The sequence below is a fragment of the Pollicipes pollicipes genome, unplaced genomic scaffold (assembly GCF_011947565.3).
Source record: "Pollicipes pollicipes isolate AB1234 unplaced genomic scaffold, Ppol_2.1 Scaffold_4295;HRSCAF=5057_pilon_pilon_pilon, whole genome shotgun sequence".
Classification (NCBI taxonomy): domain Eukaryota; kingdom Metazoa; phylum Arthropoda; class Thecostraca; order Pollicipedomorpha; family Pollicipedidae; genus Pollicipes; species Pollicipes pollicipes.
The window spans coordinates 17,933,665-17,947,540 of record NW_023596461.1 but is presented as its reverse complement, the minus strand read 5'-3'; the positions used below and the strand labels follow the sequence as shown (position 1 = coordinate 17,947,540).

Genomic DNA, 13,876 nt, shown 5'->3' with positions numbered 1-13,876 from the left:
AACAAATGCGATTCATCCCCTATGCCAAACCTGCATGGCCTAAATCAATATAAACGTGTCGTTGTGCTTAGGGTTGTCTTTTATCGCCCGGATTCAATACTGATTCTATTTGATCACCTTTGCAACTAGGCTAGATAGGCGTTAGATGGTATCGAAGCTCGCTGCGTATAGCTGTACCAATGGACACAATTAATCATTCAAAGGGCCGATGCATGTGTCCATACGGCACTTAGGTAGCATCCCCAGGGCTCTCATCTGGTCCTCGCCCGATCCTGCCCCTCTGACCGCAGCGCTGTACCCAGCCCGTTCCCAAGCCAGGCTGGGACTGCTGCCGAATCTGACCGCCCTAGCCGTGCAGGGCTCCTCAGGCGGCTAGATCTGACGCCGCCGCTGCACTGCTAACAGAAAAGCGAACAGTGGCACACCTTACACAATGTTGCGGCGGGTAATAACAGACACTGCCATACGAATAAGTCCATAACGCAAACGTTAGCTGAATGAGCTGAGGCAAATGAATTTCTAGGTCTTGGTGAAAAGTTAATAATTTCATCATGCTGTTCACCTAGACAATGCTTCCATCTAATATGGACCAAAAGTCCACAACAAGTTATGCCACTTTGATCCCATGGAATCTCTGCTTTACAGCATCCTCAAGGTGCACCATTTTCTGTCCCTGCTCCATGGTATCTTTCGTCTCAGTCATTCCGTGCCGAAATAATGCCGACCGGTGAGCACCTTGGAGCAGATTCAGCGAGGCGAAGGCCCCGCCCGGCTGCTGACACAGGGCTTTGTGGCAGGGCAGGACGGGAAGCGCCACCGACAAGATTGCTGATACTGGTCAAAACGATGTGTTTCTCAACGTCTGTCCACTTCCAGACCCACAAAGCAGGCAGCACGTAGGAATAAAGGGATCATGGGGGTGGTCATGAATTGAGTATCCATTTCATTCCATTAGTCATTTGTTTATCATATATATCTTCATGCGCTGTATGCTATCTAAATGAATTTGCATGCGTGGGTGTATGGGGAAAGGGTTAGAAACGTATTCACATGTGCATTTTATGGACAATCAGCATTTCCGCAGCAACAACTGTGCAAAACTATGGTATCATCATAAGGTGTCACAATTTGATAACATGCCCGGGAACAAACGTTCTACGGCATTGTATGGAACAGTGATCCCTCCGCATTCCTGCCTCATGAAAAGGTTGAGCCCAAACTTTGCATTGCATTGTGCGGTACAACGTGGGTGGTGAATTCAGGGTATGCCCAAGAAGTGCTTGATGCATTCCGAACCCAAAACCACGCATGGAAACCACTTGGGACGTATGCGACACATGATATGTGGATAACCTCTCACAGAGTTCTGGTACTTCGCAATGCACAGACACGTAACCTGAGTCGTGCTGTCAAAGAAGCCGTTTTTGTTACAGCAATGAAGTTCGCCTGCTATGGTGTATTACTGTCCATCCAACAACCGGGTTGCAGTATCTAATTTCCACCCTAATGGCTAAATGTCGCACTTCTTGCATCTTACAATTCGATGCAAGTTTAGAATATGATCAAAACCTTAAACAAATTTGTTAAATCAGGCTTAAAAAGGATGTTCCACACTTAAAGGTATTAAGCAGGCATCAGATATGATGAAATAAGCTCACCTATACTTTTGATACACTTCTGAGTGAAAAAGACTGTTCTAAACAACAAATATCTATTTTTAGTATTTAAGTTCCTCAATGCGTCATTGTTTGCTCACGTCATCGTACCTTGCACAATATTGCTTAGGAACCAGTCGACGAACGTCATGTCTGGAAATCGTACTAACAAACGCCATGTGCGAACGACTTGACATTTACATTTGTGTCGTCTTGATCGCCGTAAAGCTAATGGAATGACGAGTTTTCAATGACGTTATTATGGCGTCATGTACGCCTCGGTGACCTTGGAATCATTTCCCTGAAATAGTCTGGACATCTTCGCGGATGCGTAGCTCAGAAACTAGAGGGGTTTAGTTTTTAGAACCATTCACTACCATTGTAAAGCCACTATCAATTTTTTCGTCTTTTCGCCGCGGCCCCGCACAAACATAATTTGTTCAACACCACTGATGCGCAGAGCAACACTGCAATGACATTTCAGATAGCCTATGGAAGAAGTGGATGAAATGTCTGCAAGTTCAGTGGCCACTGACGGCTCAGCATCTGAATTTTGATTTTTTGTTCCGAGGATTGATCACAGGTGTACGCACATAGTACCATTCTGGTTCACGTGCCTCGCCCCATTACCAAATTTCTGTCATGCATGAAAAAGCACGAGATTAAATATTAAGAGGCAAAAAACCAGGCAGACGCGTAAAATAGGAGCATCGAGAACATGCGACGTTGTTTTACGACAGAAGGCTGTGTAGGCCTGCAGCGCGCTCACTGAGCTTTCAGTGACAACTTTTGAGCCGTGCCCTTATCCCTAATGTAAAGTTCTGCTATAAAAAACACTGGAATTATGGGATTGTAGATTTATTTTGCATGCCTGAAGCGCTTAAGCAGTGCGTGCTTGCTGATTGTTGAATGAACAGGCGGTGGCTGCTGGATAATCAACGTTTAGGCGGAATATGGCGGTAAGGACCAATACACGCCTATACTTTAGGAAAGCGTTTCACAATCTTTACAAACTGCCGTTTTGATGGTGGAAAGTTGTGGTAAAATATTTTGTAACTCATCTGGAAGCAGATATGAATTTATCACCTCCAGTTATATCCAACTTTCACGTCTACGTGCAATGTCTGTTAGAATACGGTGTATGCGGTTATTTATGCTCTCTGCGAGTTAATTCGTAGAAAAGTAGCAAAATCTCAAAATGTGGTTATGGGATTTGATTTTCTGAGATCGTACATTAAACTTCCTCAGCACTATAAATGTCTCAAACAAGTGTTTCACTGTAACCGCGCGCAAAACATTTTCTCTGGGCCTCATTAATGCTTGGGGTCTGAGCGCCTTTGTTCTATGCTAATTTTGTAAGGCAATCAGCCCAGCAAAAGATCACAGACAAAAGTGACAACAGAAAAAGGTTTTTATTCCAGCCACATATTTCATATGTAACCATGGGAGAACATCAGAGCGTAAGCGATCGATATACATCTGAATAACATACCGTTGTATGCTTGGCGCTGTCCAGCGGCGTTTGCGTATAATAATGCGTCTAATTTAACTATCGAATTTTAGCATTTAGACGACTTTTTCTCCCCAGGCACAGCCAGAAGTTAGCGCAATGTATCTCGTTCGCGAAGCCATTTTGAAGATGGCCGGTATTTTCCGCGAGACCGGCAGCGTTTCTGCACATCCGTGATGCACCACAAGTGCAATAGCCGAAAGTGAGATAACGTCGCAGCGTTATCAGAGACGCTAGGAAAGAGACAGCGCAAGCAGATAACATGGACATTTGCTGTGCAAACGCCACGTTAACGGGAGAGAAAATATCTTAAAGGCGTCGATTTCACAATGCGACGTCAAATAAAGCATCGCAGCAGTCATCCTTGTAGCTTTAAGCGCGTGTAGTTTATCAACCTCTAACCCCGCGCTATTTGGCGTCCTTCTTCCTACGGGTATGTTGCTAGCGTTAAGTCATTGGAGAGCATAAAGAGTCGAACAAGCTCAGACTCAGTCACCGGATCTCGACTTAACTTGGACTGGGCACAGAATTGACTGCGCCCTTTTCAATCCTTGGAACTTCGTTGCCTTCCTCATACCGCCAAATATTGCATAATCGGTGCTAGAAAAGTAGCAGAGAACTCAGAATATCGCATGCATTATTTATCCTGCCGATGTCCCACGCGTAGATTCTAGCTTGGTAGGACAGAAAATGACTTTGTTGGCTCCGAATTTTTCTCACGGTCTGTGTAATGTTGCACAATCGCAACTGCCAACAAAAAAAACTCCGTCAAACACTGTAGGAGACCGTATCGTGAATTCGCCTGGGCTCATCCAAAAACCGACCGGCACCTGCGAGCGTCGGGTCCCTTCCGCCGCCTCAGCGGTGGCCCTTGACCCCCGGCGAATCGGGAGACCCGCGGTCACGTGACGCCCCCCGGTGCCCAGTCAGATGTAGAGCTCGGAAGACGCGAGGGCGAGGTCCGAGGGAAGACCCCGCACGATCACAACACAAACACACTAGGTGACTTATTCACGTGAATACATTTCGATATTTGTCAATTAATTTGTGTAGTTCACGACGCGTCTGAGCGGTGTCGGCGGCGTCCCCACCTGCCCGGATAATCGCGTCAGGAATTTGACACCGGGCGCGGACGAGGGTACTGAGTTCACGCGCCCCAAAGAAGGTGAATTGGGTCCACGCTTCGGGCCTACTGGGCGGGTAACCGAGTACCTTGAACAGGGAAAACCTCGTCCTCCATAGCACGTGTGTCCATGGTAGACTCCAGCAGCGAGTAGAGAACGAAAGCTATACTTTCCAAGGATGAGGAGATCGGTGATAGGCCTCACTAGCACCTTATTTCTCATGTCCTTATCTCTCAAGCTCACCGAAAGGACAGTGGCATTTGTTCAGTGTAGGAACACACAGCACTTCCTCATCGCCAGTGAACAGTGGCGACCCCTGGCCCAGCTTCAGGATCACTTTGGTGAGCCAGTGATCTTGCCTTGAGCCACGCGTCTGTTGCTGCTCATTTCATTTCAGCACGATCTCAACGAGCGCCCAGCCGGGGGTCTGAGACAACCGCGTCCGGGCGGGTGGGGGGGGGGGGGGGAAGCTGGCTGTCCCCTGGAATCTCCATGTTCCAGACGCCGTATAAGAAAAATAAAGGACGCTATTGCTAAGGTTTCGTCAAATCATGAAGAATGCACACCACATTTTTTACCTTAGTTCAAATGTAGCGACACTAGAGGTCACGAAATGTCAAAAAGGGTTATTTCGACAGATGCAGTTAAAACCTATGGTAACACCTCAAGACGAATATTCAGACCACGGAAATAAGCACTAAGACTGTGAGAAGTCCATTCTGACTATTTCTGTTCCCCCACAAGGATCAGGTACGAGCTCAACGTTTAAAGTTTGTCGACCAATAGCCTCCAAGAACAATAATTTTTCACAATGCGATGCTGACTCACTTGACTGTATTGGGTACAGTTGTGTGAAAAAAGTTTCAGGCTCGTAAATACCGTTTTAGGTTGACCTAGAGGTCGTCTTTTTAAACTATTCAAATTATCAAATTTGAAGTGCTAACCGGACTAAAGTAACCAGTGCAATGCTTTTCTGAGGTCAATTATAATAGATTGTACATCAACAGGTACCCTAGATCGCATAGCTCTCGTCTTCATTATGCATAGTGTCTTCGACGCTTGGCAATGCATTCGCAACAAACTGAGAACAGGCACGTCGGTATATGAAATTATGCATCATCAGCTTCACAAACACGTTAAGAAGGTACTTACACGCGTCGCACTCGTTCATTCAGCCTCTCCACTACTAACAACATAGGTCACTGACCTTGGATAACCTCATATCACCTTGCGTGTCCTCACATGACCTGGTGTGACCTCGCTATGCATCACAATGATACCACGACATGTTTTCGGCGTAGTGTTTGAATTCTGCGTCCAAAATTTCATCCTAATGCTGCCGATTTTAAGCTCAGCATGCGTATTGCAAAAAGTACCTATATGGGTCACGACCTAGGCCAAGGCCATCTGCTCTGCGATAATATGGTGGTTGTGCGTGTGAGTCAGTGCTCTGTACCTCATATAAAAGCACAAAAGCTACCCCCAAATCTGAACAAATTTGCATTATTTACAAAAAGCGACAAAAAATGACCTGACGTCAGGTCAGTTACCCACCATTTTCCGAAAAATCTTCCAACAGGGGTGTAGGCACTATCATGTTTTATTGCTATAGCAAGGTCGAATATGGAAAATAACTCACGAAAGAGGAATGTGTGGTCCAAAATTTTAAGAGACTGACCTCTTTGACCCGACCTAAGTCACCGATCTTGGTAGATCAAAACTTCCAATGAACAAAAAGGATGTCAAATTAATAAATCAACAGGTACTGCAAGTCTTGCGCTGCTGCGGGGCTTGACCTGTGTTCGAAGAACCATACGGGAGGAAGTTAACTTTCTTCCGCCGGACGCGGGTTAAATTTGTTTATAACTTGATGGTCCGTTCTACCGAAGTGGCGAACTCGTAGATGTGAAAGAGGAATTTCGGGTGCACCTGTTCCCAATTGAAATGCTGCAAAATGCGGGCTGTAGTGATATCAAGTGGGTACGAACATTTACAGCCAGCATTTCAAAACGCCCACTGGGGTGGTCTGGGCCACGCAGCTTTTCAGCAGGTCCAAGTGCACCAAAGCGACCAATTCATCCTCGTCAACCTCTGAGCTGATGGCCCTTCAGGAATGCTAAGTTTTACCGGAGATTTTCTCAGAACAACTTGGAAAAGCTTGAATAGCAGAATAACAGAACAACAGAACAACTTGGAAAAGCTTGAATAGCAGAATAACAGAACAACAGAACAACTTGGAAGTTTCGTCGTGCCTAAGCATCCCTGATACCCGACAGTCTAGTGTCGTTCGTTATACTTTGCATGACATCGGATGCTCTAAAACAAAAACAGGACACGCCTATCTTTTACCTGCTGAATAACAGTTGATCATTTTCTCTCGCATGCCAACACCACCGTGCGACATTGTGATGTTGCGCTTACTCCCGTTGTGTAATAAACAGCGGCCTGACCCGACATACACGGCGGCGCGCATCGCAGCCGCTGGTGGCCAGGTGACGCCCGCTTGCCGCCGGCCGGTGCCGGCCAGCCGTCGCAGCTGGCGCGTCATGCGAGGCGAGCCGGGGCGGACGCCGCCGCCCGTGTCACGGTCCCGCGCGCCTGCCGATCGACCGTCGGCTTCGGCCGTGTAATCCGCCAGATCCCGGCGGTGCGCGGCTGCCGCTGCCCGGGAACGCCGCCGAAGCGGCGCCGCTCGGCCTCGGCTGGGGCGCAGCCGACACCTCACCGCTCGCCCGTCTCGCTGCGACGCTCGTCGCGGGCCGCGCGCCGCGATGGCACCGAGTGGTGCGGACGCCGCGGCATTAACGGCCGTCGATGCGGCGCGTGCGTCGCGCGGGCGCGCCCGGGGCTGTGACGTCATACGGTATGCACTGCACGTCACTGTTGGCAGGCATGGGGTCGCTTGTTGTGCATTGTTCAGGACCTGAGCAATTTCTGATCGATGGCACGATAATTATCTGCCAACGGCGGTGCTTTGTTCCGGACTTGGTAAACATACGAGGTACTCCGTCTTGACGTGTTCTATGGAAATGCGAGATCAAATATACGTAATAACTGCGATCGAAAAACATCCGGACGGTAAAGCAATCGATCTTTTCACGCACCTTAAAAGTGGTGGTTCATTATACATCGACCGCTGAATGGAAATCTGGTCGATGCTGCAGTTTCCAGATTATGTTATGCCCACACAACGCATAGCCGAGGCCTCACCTGGCGAGTCTGGGAAACCAGAGGGACGACGTTCGATTCCCCGCGGTGCCCGCCCTTCCCGCCAGGGTGAGAGGTAGGCGACGCCATAAAGCCTCAGCAACTGAGTGCGTCGTAAAGCTCCAAGGACGTCTCACCTGGCGCGAGAAGATATGTGGTGCACTCCTGCTGCGTCGGGAGATATTCCGGGTAGCCCGGGCTGCTGACAGTGCCCTCTATAGACGACAGGATCTCCCCGGCGCACATGCTGACATCTATTGACGACCAGGAGAAGTTGACGCCCGGCCCAGAGGTTGACCAATCAGATGAAAAGGTGACAGTCGCAGCGTTTGATGGGGGAAAGATAACTGGCCTGAAAGAACACACTGATCTCAGCCCAGCACACGGCGGGTACGGAACCCTGCACAGCACACGGCTTGAAACACAGGAAAACGGTTCAGAGAGAATGGCTGTTGCAATTCAATGGATGTTGCAATTCAAAATGCTCCTGGCGAGCGGAGCAAATGAGCCGCAAACAAGCATAGCGGTCAACAGGTACACGGAAATCCCTTCCTGCGCCTAAACGGCAATTTTAGCGCCATGTCCTACGAGTTAATTTGTCGATAGTGACCGAGGAAGGGAAGTAATCTTGCTCAGCTTCGTTAGGTGAGTAGGCTGAACCATGGTGTATATGCCTGGCTTGCACTCAAACACAAATCATTACTGAACTTCCTCACGGATTTCCTCCATAACATTTCATTCCTGGGGCTGTTAGTAAAGCTGGCGTCAAATTCGGGCTGCATTTAAACTGAAGTGGGGGATGGGAGGAGGGCACAATGTACATAAATTCACAAGTTCACAAATTCACAAATTCAAAAGTAATGATGGTACGATATACAATTTTTTCCGGCTTGGCGTACACAATCAAATGATGTTCATAGTATGCTCAGGCGACATCGATGCCAATGAATGCGAGCGATAGAGCAAACGTGTGTAACTTGGCCTGGGCTCATCTAACCCCCTAAGTTAGGTGAGGGAAACCCATCCCCGGTAACGGTTTTTTGGTGGAATGTGCACGGATAGCAGGCATAACTTCCAAAGTCTTTCAGAACTCTATATCAACATTTTACAACACTTTAAAGGCGCCGACAGCGCACCACAATTACGGAATTGGAGCGCTAAATTTCCAAAAAAAAAAATGCAACATAGCTTTGCCACCCAGGGGATGACATTAACCTCAACGTGATGTATCAGGAATATATCTCACAATCCCACCAGCGCACACGCCACCACCACATGAGCTTACGAACACACCCGAACGCTTCGCCGCCCCCCCCCCCCCCCCGCCCCGCGCCCTCCATTGCGCCTACACCATTCATCATCGAAACCCTTTGTCGTTGTTTTCTTGTCGGCCCGTGTTAAGTCGCGCCAGCTGAGCGCAGGTCGGGCCCGCATTTCCCGCGTGCACCATTCGAGCGCGACAACATCGGCTGGACGCGAGTCCCAGGTGCGGGTCCGGGCCGGTGGCGGGTCGGCCCGATCGACCGGGCCACGCCCGCTGCCGGCGACGGCCCGGCCGGTGACGCCGCCGCGCCAGCCGACCGCATCCGTCCGCATCGGACGGCGCCGATCGCATCGCATCGCGTCGCACCGCATCGGAAAGGACCACACCGTACGGCGCCGCACCACAACGGGTCCAAGGCTGGCCACGTCAGGGACGCTCCGACTCTGGCGGGTGACGTCGGACCACGCACGAGCCGGCCACCCGATTGCAGGAGCGGGCGGACCGATCACGCATGGGAGCGCTCGAGCAGACCCGAAGAGCTTCACTTCACGGATCACAGTGGTCAGCGGACCAGGCCTTGGCGCACAGACGGGACACCCGATGACGACCGAGCGAGGTCCAGACAGGCCGACGGGACTCGATAGCGAGAGAGCGCTCTGGGCACGCCTGCAGGAGCCGATCACGAACGAGCGACATCTGGAGGTACTGATGGGAGTGACTCACACCAGAGTGCAGCCACCAGCTGAAGCGCGGCTGGCAAGCCGATCCCAGCCGACGGCGCCGCCTGCAACGCGAGCCCCCCACCCCCCTCGAGACCGCGAGCACGCCGGCCGACAAGCGTGGCGCCGCCGCCGCCGCCGCCGGCGCCCCGCACCCCGCGTCGCTGCTGGGTTATTCATGACGCTTCGGTCGTCGCATCGGGCCCGGTCTGCCGCGTGAAAAACGGCGCGTGCCCTATTCGATTGACGTGCACGATTGATTGATCGATCTACGTCCGACCCTCCACTCCTCGTGCTTGCTTCATCCTGCATCCTCGTGACGCCCCGCTTGTCCGGGCAGGCTGCGTGCGCCAGCCCACGAGTGGGCCGAGAAGCCCCTGCAGAGAGATCCCGATCGGGCGCCCGCCGCATGCCCCACGGAGGGGTCCCTGCGTGGGCTGAGGCTCGGCAGTTTACCCCAGAGGGGTCCCTGCGTGGGCTGAGGCTCGGCAGTTTACCCCAGAGGGGTCCCTGCGTGGTTGGCTAAGGCTCGGCGGTTTGCCCCTAGGCGCGTGTAATCCTGCCCCATCGTCATCCATTCTCTTTCATCTCATAGCCCTGAAATGATCCCTATTGGTCGAAACGGCTCCAATCAAAATAACCAAAAATAATAATAACATCAAAACGATTGGGATGCCGTCGCGACAACACTGACGGTCGGAGTCAGCATGCTGTGGGGGCGAGTTCGTTATGGGGGAAACGGGGCGGCGCGCGCGCGCTTCAGCAGACCCGAAAACGCTCCCGTGTAACGCCACGGATTTGTACTGACATCGTTTGTATCAGTCCCGCCAAAAATTGATCGCAGTTTAGGGGGAAAATGCCCAACGCGGAGTGCTAATGAGACCACCGCGGACAGCCGGGCTTTAAATGGAAAGCAAGAGGCGGAGCGCTGTAACGCGTGGCAGCATGTAAAGACTCGTGAAGTCGCGAGCTCTGTTGCGTCTGCTGTGTTCGCTGTAATGCGTGACAACATGTAAAGATTCGTGAAGCCACGAGCTCTGTTGTGTCTGCTGTGTCTGCTGTAACGCGTGACAGCATGTAAAGACTCGCGAAGCCGCGAGCTCTGTTGCGTCTGCTGTGTCTGCTGTAACGCGTGGCAGCATGTAAAGACTCGTGAAGCAGCGAGCTCTGTTGTGTATGCTGTGACGCGTGACGTGTAAAAACCCGTGAAATCACGAACTCTACTGCGTCTGCTGTGACGCGTGACATATAAAGACTCGTTAAGTCGCGAACTCTGCTGTGTCTGCTGTAACGCGTGACAACATGTGAAGGCTCGTGAAGTCACGAACTCTGCTGCGTCGAGCCATCGTGCGGAGAGCGAGTACGTATGCGCCTCGTGGGCGACAGCTGGGCAGGGACGCGGCTCTGCGCGGCAACAGGGACGCCTTCTGTGGCGCGGCGTTCATCAGGGGCGCGTGCACCGCCCTGATCCGGACCCGAGTCACGTGGGGGCCGAAACGCTGTGGGAGTGGAAAGGAGGGTCGTCTGTCGTGCCCAAGAACCACTGGCCCAGTTCATCGTGCTGATAAACTGCAGCCGCGCGGTACTCGGGGGACCGCTGCGGCATGATGGCCCGGGGCATATTTACTAGCATGACGGCCCGCATCTGTCGGCATCCAATCAGGACATACAAGTGCCTGCGGGCTTGCTTGGCTGAGCAACCGAGTGTCTATGGACGATCTGTGTTTGCATTATTTCTGGATACATTCAACGGCCGACATGGGGTTCCATGGCCGACTTGGATTCTGACTGTCGGGATGCCTGGCGGTAACCAAGTGTGTTGTACTGACTGCTCCTTTTTCTTTCTTTTTCTCACCCTTTTCTCGCCTTTTTCACTACAACAAATGAATGAATGAATGAATGAATGCACGAATGACGGCTGCCAGACACCAGCAGCATCAGGCGCATACGCGTTTCTTGTTTTTTTTTTCATATTGGCCGCCGGCGACTGGACGATCAGCCGGTGGCACGTTGGCGACACGAAAATGTGGAGTCGCGACAGAGTAAGTTACGTTGATGTATGGCCGGGCAGAACACAAACATACAAATAAATGGGTAGCAAATACAGGCAACGAATCGGTGCACGAGGAGATGCAAAGTTAGCCACGACTTTGGCTACAGTTTCAACGACAGCGTGTTGTATACGGCACCGTTCTTTTCAAAATGCCGACCTTCCCGGCCTGCCCAACGGATACTGGCGCAATCGTACGTCGCACGAACCCGCGTTGTTCACATGAATTAAGGGATGGTGCGTCGGTCAGCACTTTGAGATTGGATTCCTGCTTCTTCGCACTGTTCCTGCTGAAATACAGGATAAAACGTGAAGGGCGTAAAAAAACGGGCAAGTCAACCTAGAACATGTGCTCATCTGTCCAGTCCATCTGCGCACGTGGCACGTGGCATGTGCAACCCCACTTTTGGTCCCGCATAACTCCTCGTTGAGTTTTCTACCGAGCTATACCGCTTTGTTTTGCTCCGACTGCTAGCTTCCGAGACTGGGCGCCGGTTTCGAACGGCTGCTCGTCGGCTTTGTCATCAGCCGCATTTTTGGACCCGGCCGAGCAAAACCAATGGGCCTGAAACGGTCCTTGGGTCACGTGTCACGTCTGAACGCTGGAACGCAGCGACTCGCAATCTATCCATGGAGAACCTCCTCGTGCGTCCATGGGTCGCGTCGCGGTGCCCCCCCCCCCCCCCCTCCAGCAATCCACCGTTCAGGCCGTGCATGACGTCACGCAAAACGGCACAGGCGGACAGACGTACCCTAAAAAATCAGTGTATGTAGATGCACAATAATGCGGCCTCAGTCTCATCTGCGACGTGACCTGGTTGCTGAGCTATTTCGCCGGGAGAGACCAGACGGCGCAGTCAAATGGCGGAAGACAGTCGCTGGCGGAAGCCACTCAGAACGCATGACAGCCAACTTGGTGCAGTTTTTCGTTCTCAGAATTCAGTGATAGTTGTTTATGATTACATTCTCGCGAAAGTACAGGACGCATGCATAATCAAATGTGTAATGAGAGACAGCCTTGGCGACGAGGTTGGAGAACAATGGGAGCTGGTGCAATTCACCAACCGTTTCAAACCACACATTACGGACAATTATGAAAGCTTGATGATTGTTTTTCTCACCTACATCGTTAAAGTCAGCTGGGCGCCATCAAACTGTTTTGTTTTGGAGCTAACTTACGGCACATCAAAGTCGGGCGTCTGCGTTTGCGACATTCGGAAAATCGCGAGCTCGTTACTGTTCCAACATTGGTGCTGATAGAACTAAGGCTAACTTTTTCTTTGTTTACATGAACATAGTTGGTCTCGAAACTAGAAAACGAACTAGGCAAACTAGACAGCATGGTGACTGATTTGGTGTTTCGTACCCGCGATTGATGACAAAAAGGTAGCTGAGGAAAAAAGGTGTCTACCACCGACCACGAAACATAACCTTCGAATTTAAAAACAAAGCACTTCGCGAAGGAATCAACCGCATCCAGCCGGTCACATTAAGCACATTTTCTCTGGTAACTCACAACGACAAATAAAAAGCGAGAGAATCCGGTTTGGTTTGTCTCCAAGTGCACCGTTCAGACAGTTGCCGACAATGTTACGTAAATTGAAGCAATCGTTTTTGGCACTCACCAGTACAAACTGCTAAGACAAAAGCTTGCAGCACAATCTAAGCACAGCATCTAACAGAAATCTTGTCATCGTCGCCAACAGCTTATTCAGTTTCAGATGGATTTTCTGATAGAGTTAATGAAATTTCCCGACATGCGTATGCAAAGCAGCCCTGTCAAGCAAACCATTGGCGTTGAATGAGTTCAGCCTGAAACTGAGTTGAATTCTCAGAACAGATCTACGCTTTAAAGAAAACGAGAAGCTACTCAGCAATGCCCGTCTTCTTGCATGGTTCATGCTGTAGCAACAACGTCAGGTCGCTCCCGGACCACATTGAATCTAGGAGTGTTCATGACTTACTATGAAAAGCTTCGTCTCTGAGGCTCTCTCACCACATCAGCGATCCAACGCAACATTCTTCCTTTCCACGTGACCGCAATACCGCCGCGGCAGCCCGGCACCGGCCGCAGACAGGTCTGCGTTATGAGCTCATGAGCCCGCGCCCTCTCAGTTACTGCACCGCGCGCGCTCGCCCAGGGCAGGGCGGCTCAAATTCACGTGTCAGCCTTCTGTATGGAGAAGAATGAGTCAACGGCGTTATTATGTAGCCCCGGGATAAATCGCTACCTGTCGCACGAGAGCATATCTAACAGTTGAGTGCGGGAACGTACGGCGCTATGGACAAATCGAGGAAAGGTTGAAATCAACCTGGGTCACCCAGTTCGCAAGCTGGCGCAGGATTT

At 51.0% G+C, this 13,876-nt stretch overlaps 1 protein-coding gene across 1 annotated transcript in view; it reads right to left on the bottom strand.

Annotated features, from left to right (window-relative positions):
• Window positions 1-7,845, bottom strand: part of LOC119097243 (uncharacterized) — a 38,039-nt gene extending 30,194 nt beyond the window's left edge. The window contains exon 1 of the mRNA XM_037220294.1: window positions 7,634-7,845. Coding sequence (XP_037076189.1) covers window positions 7,634-7,742 — 109 coding nt within the window. The 5' untranslated portion in view covers window positions 7,743-7,845. The remainder of the gene's footprint in view (window positions 1-7,633) is intronic.
• Window positions 7,846-13,876: the final 6,031 nt, after the last annotated feature.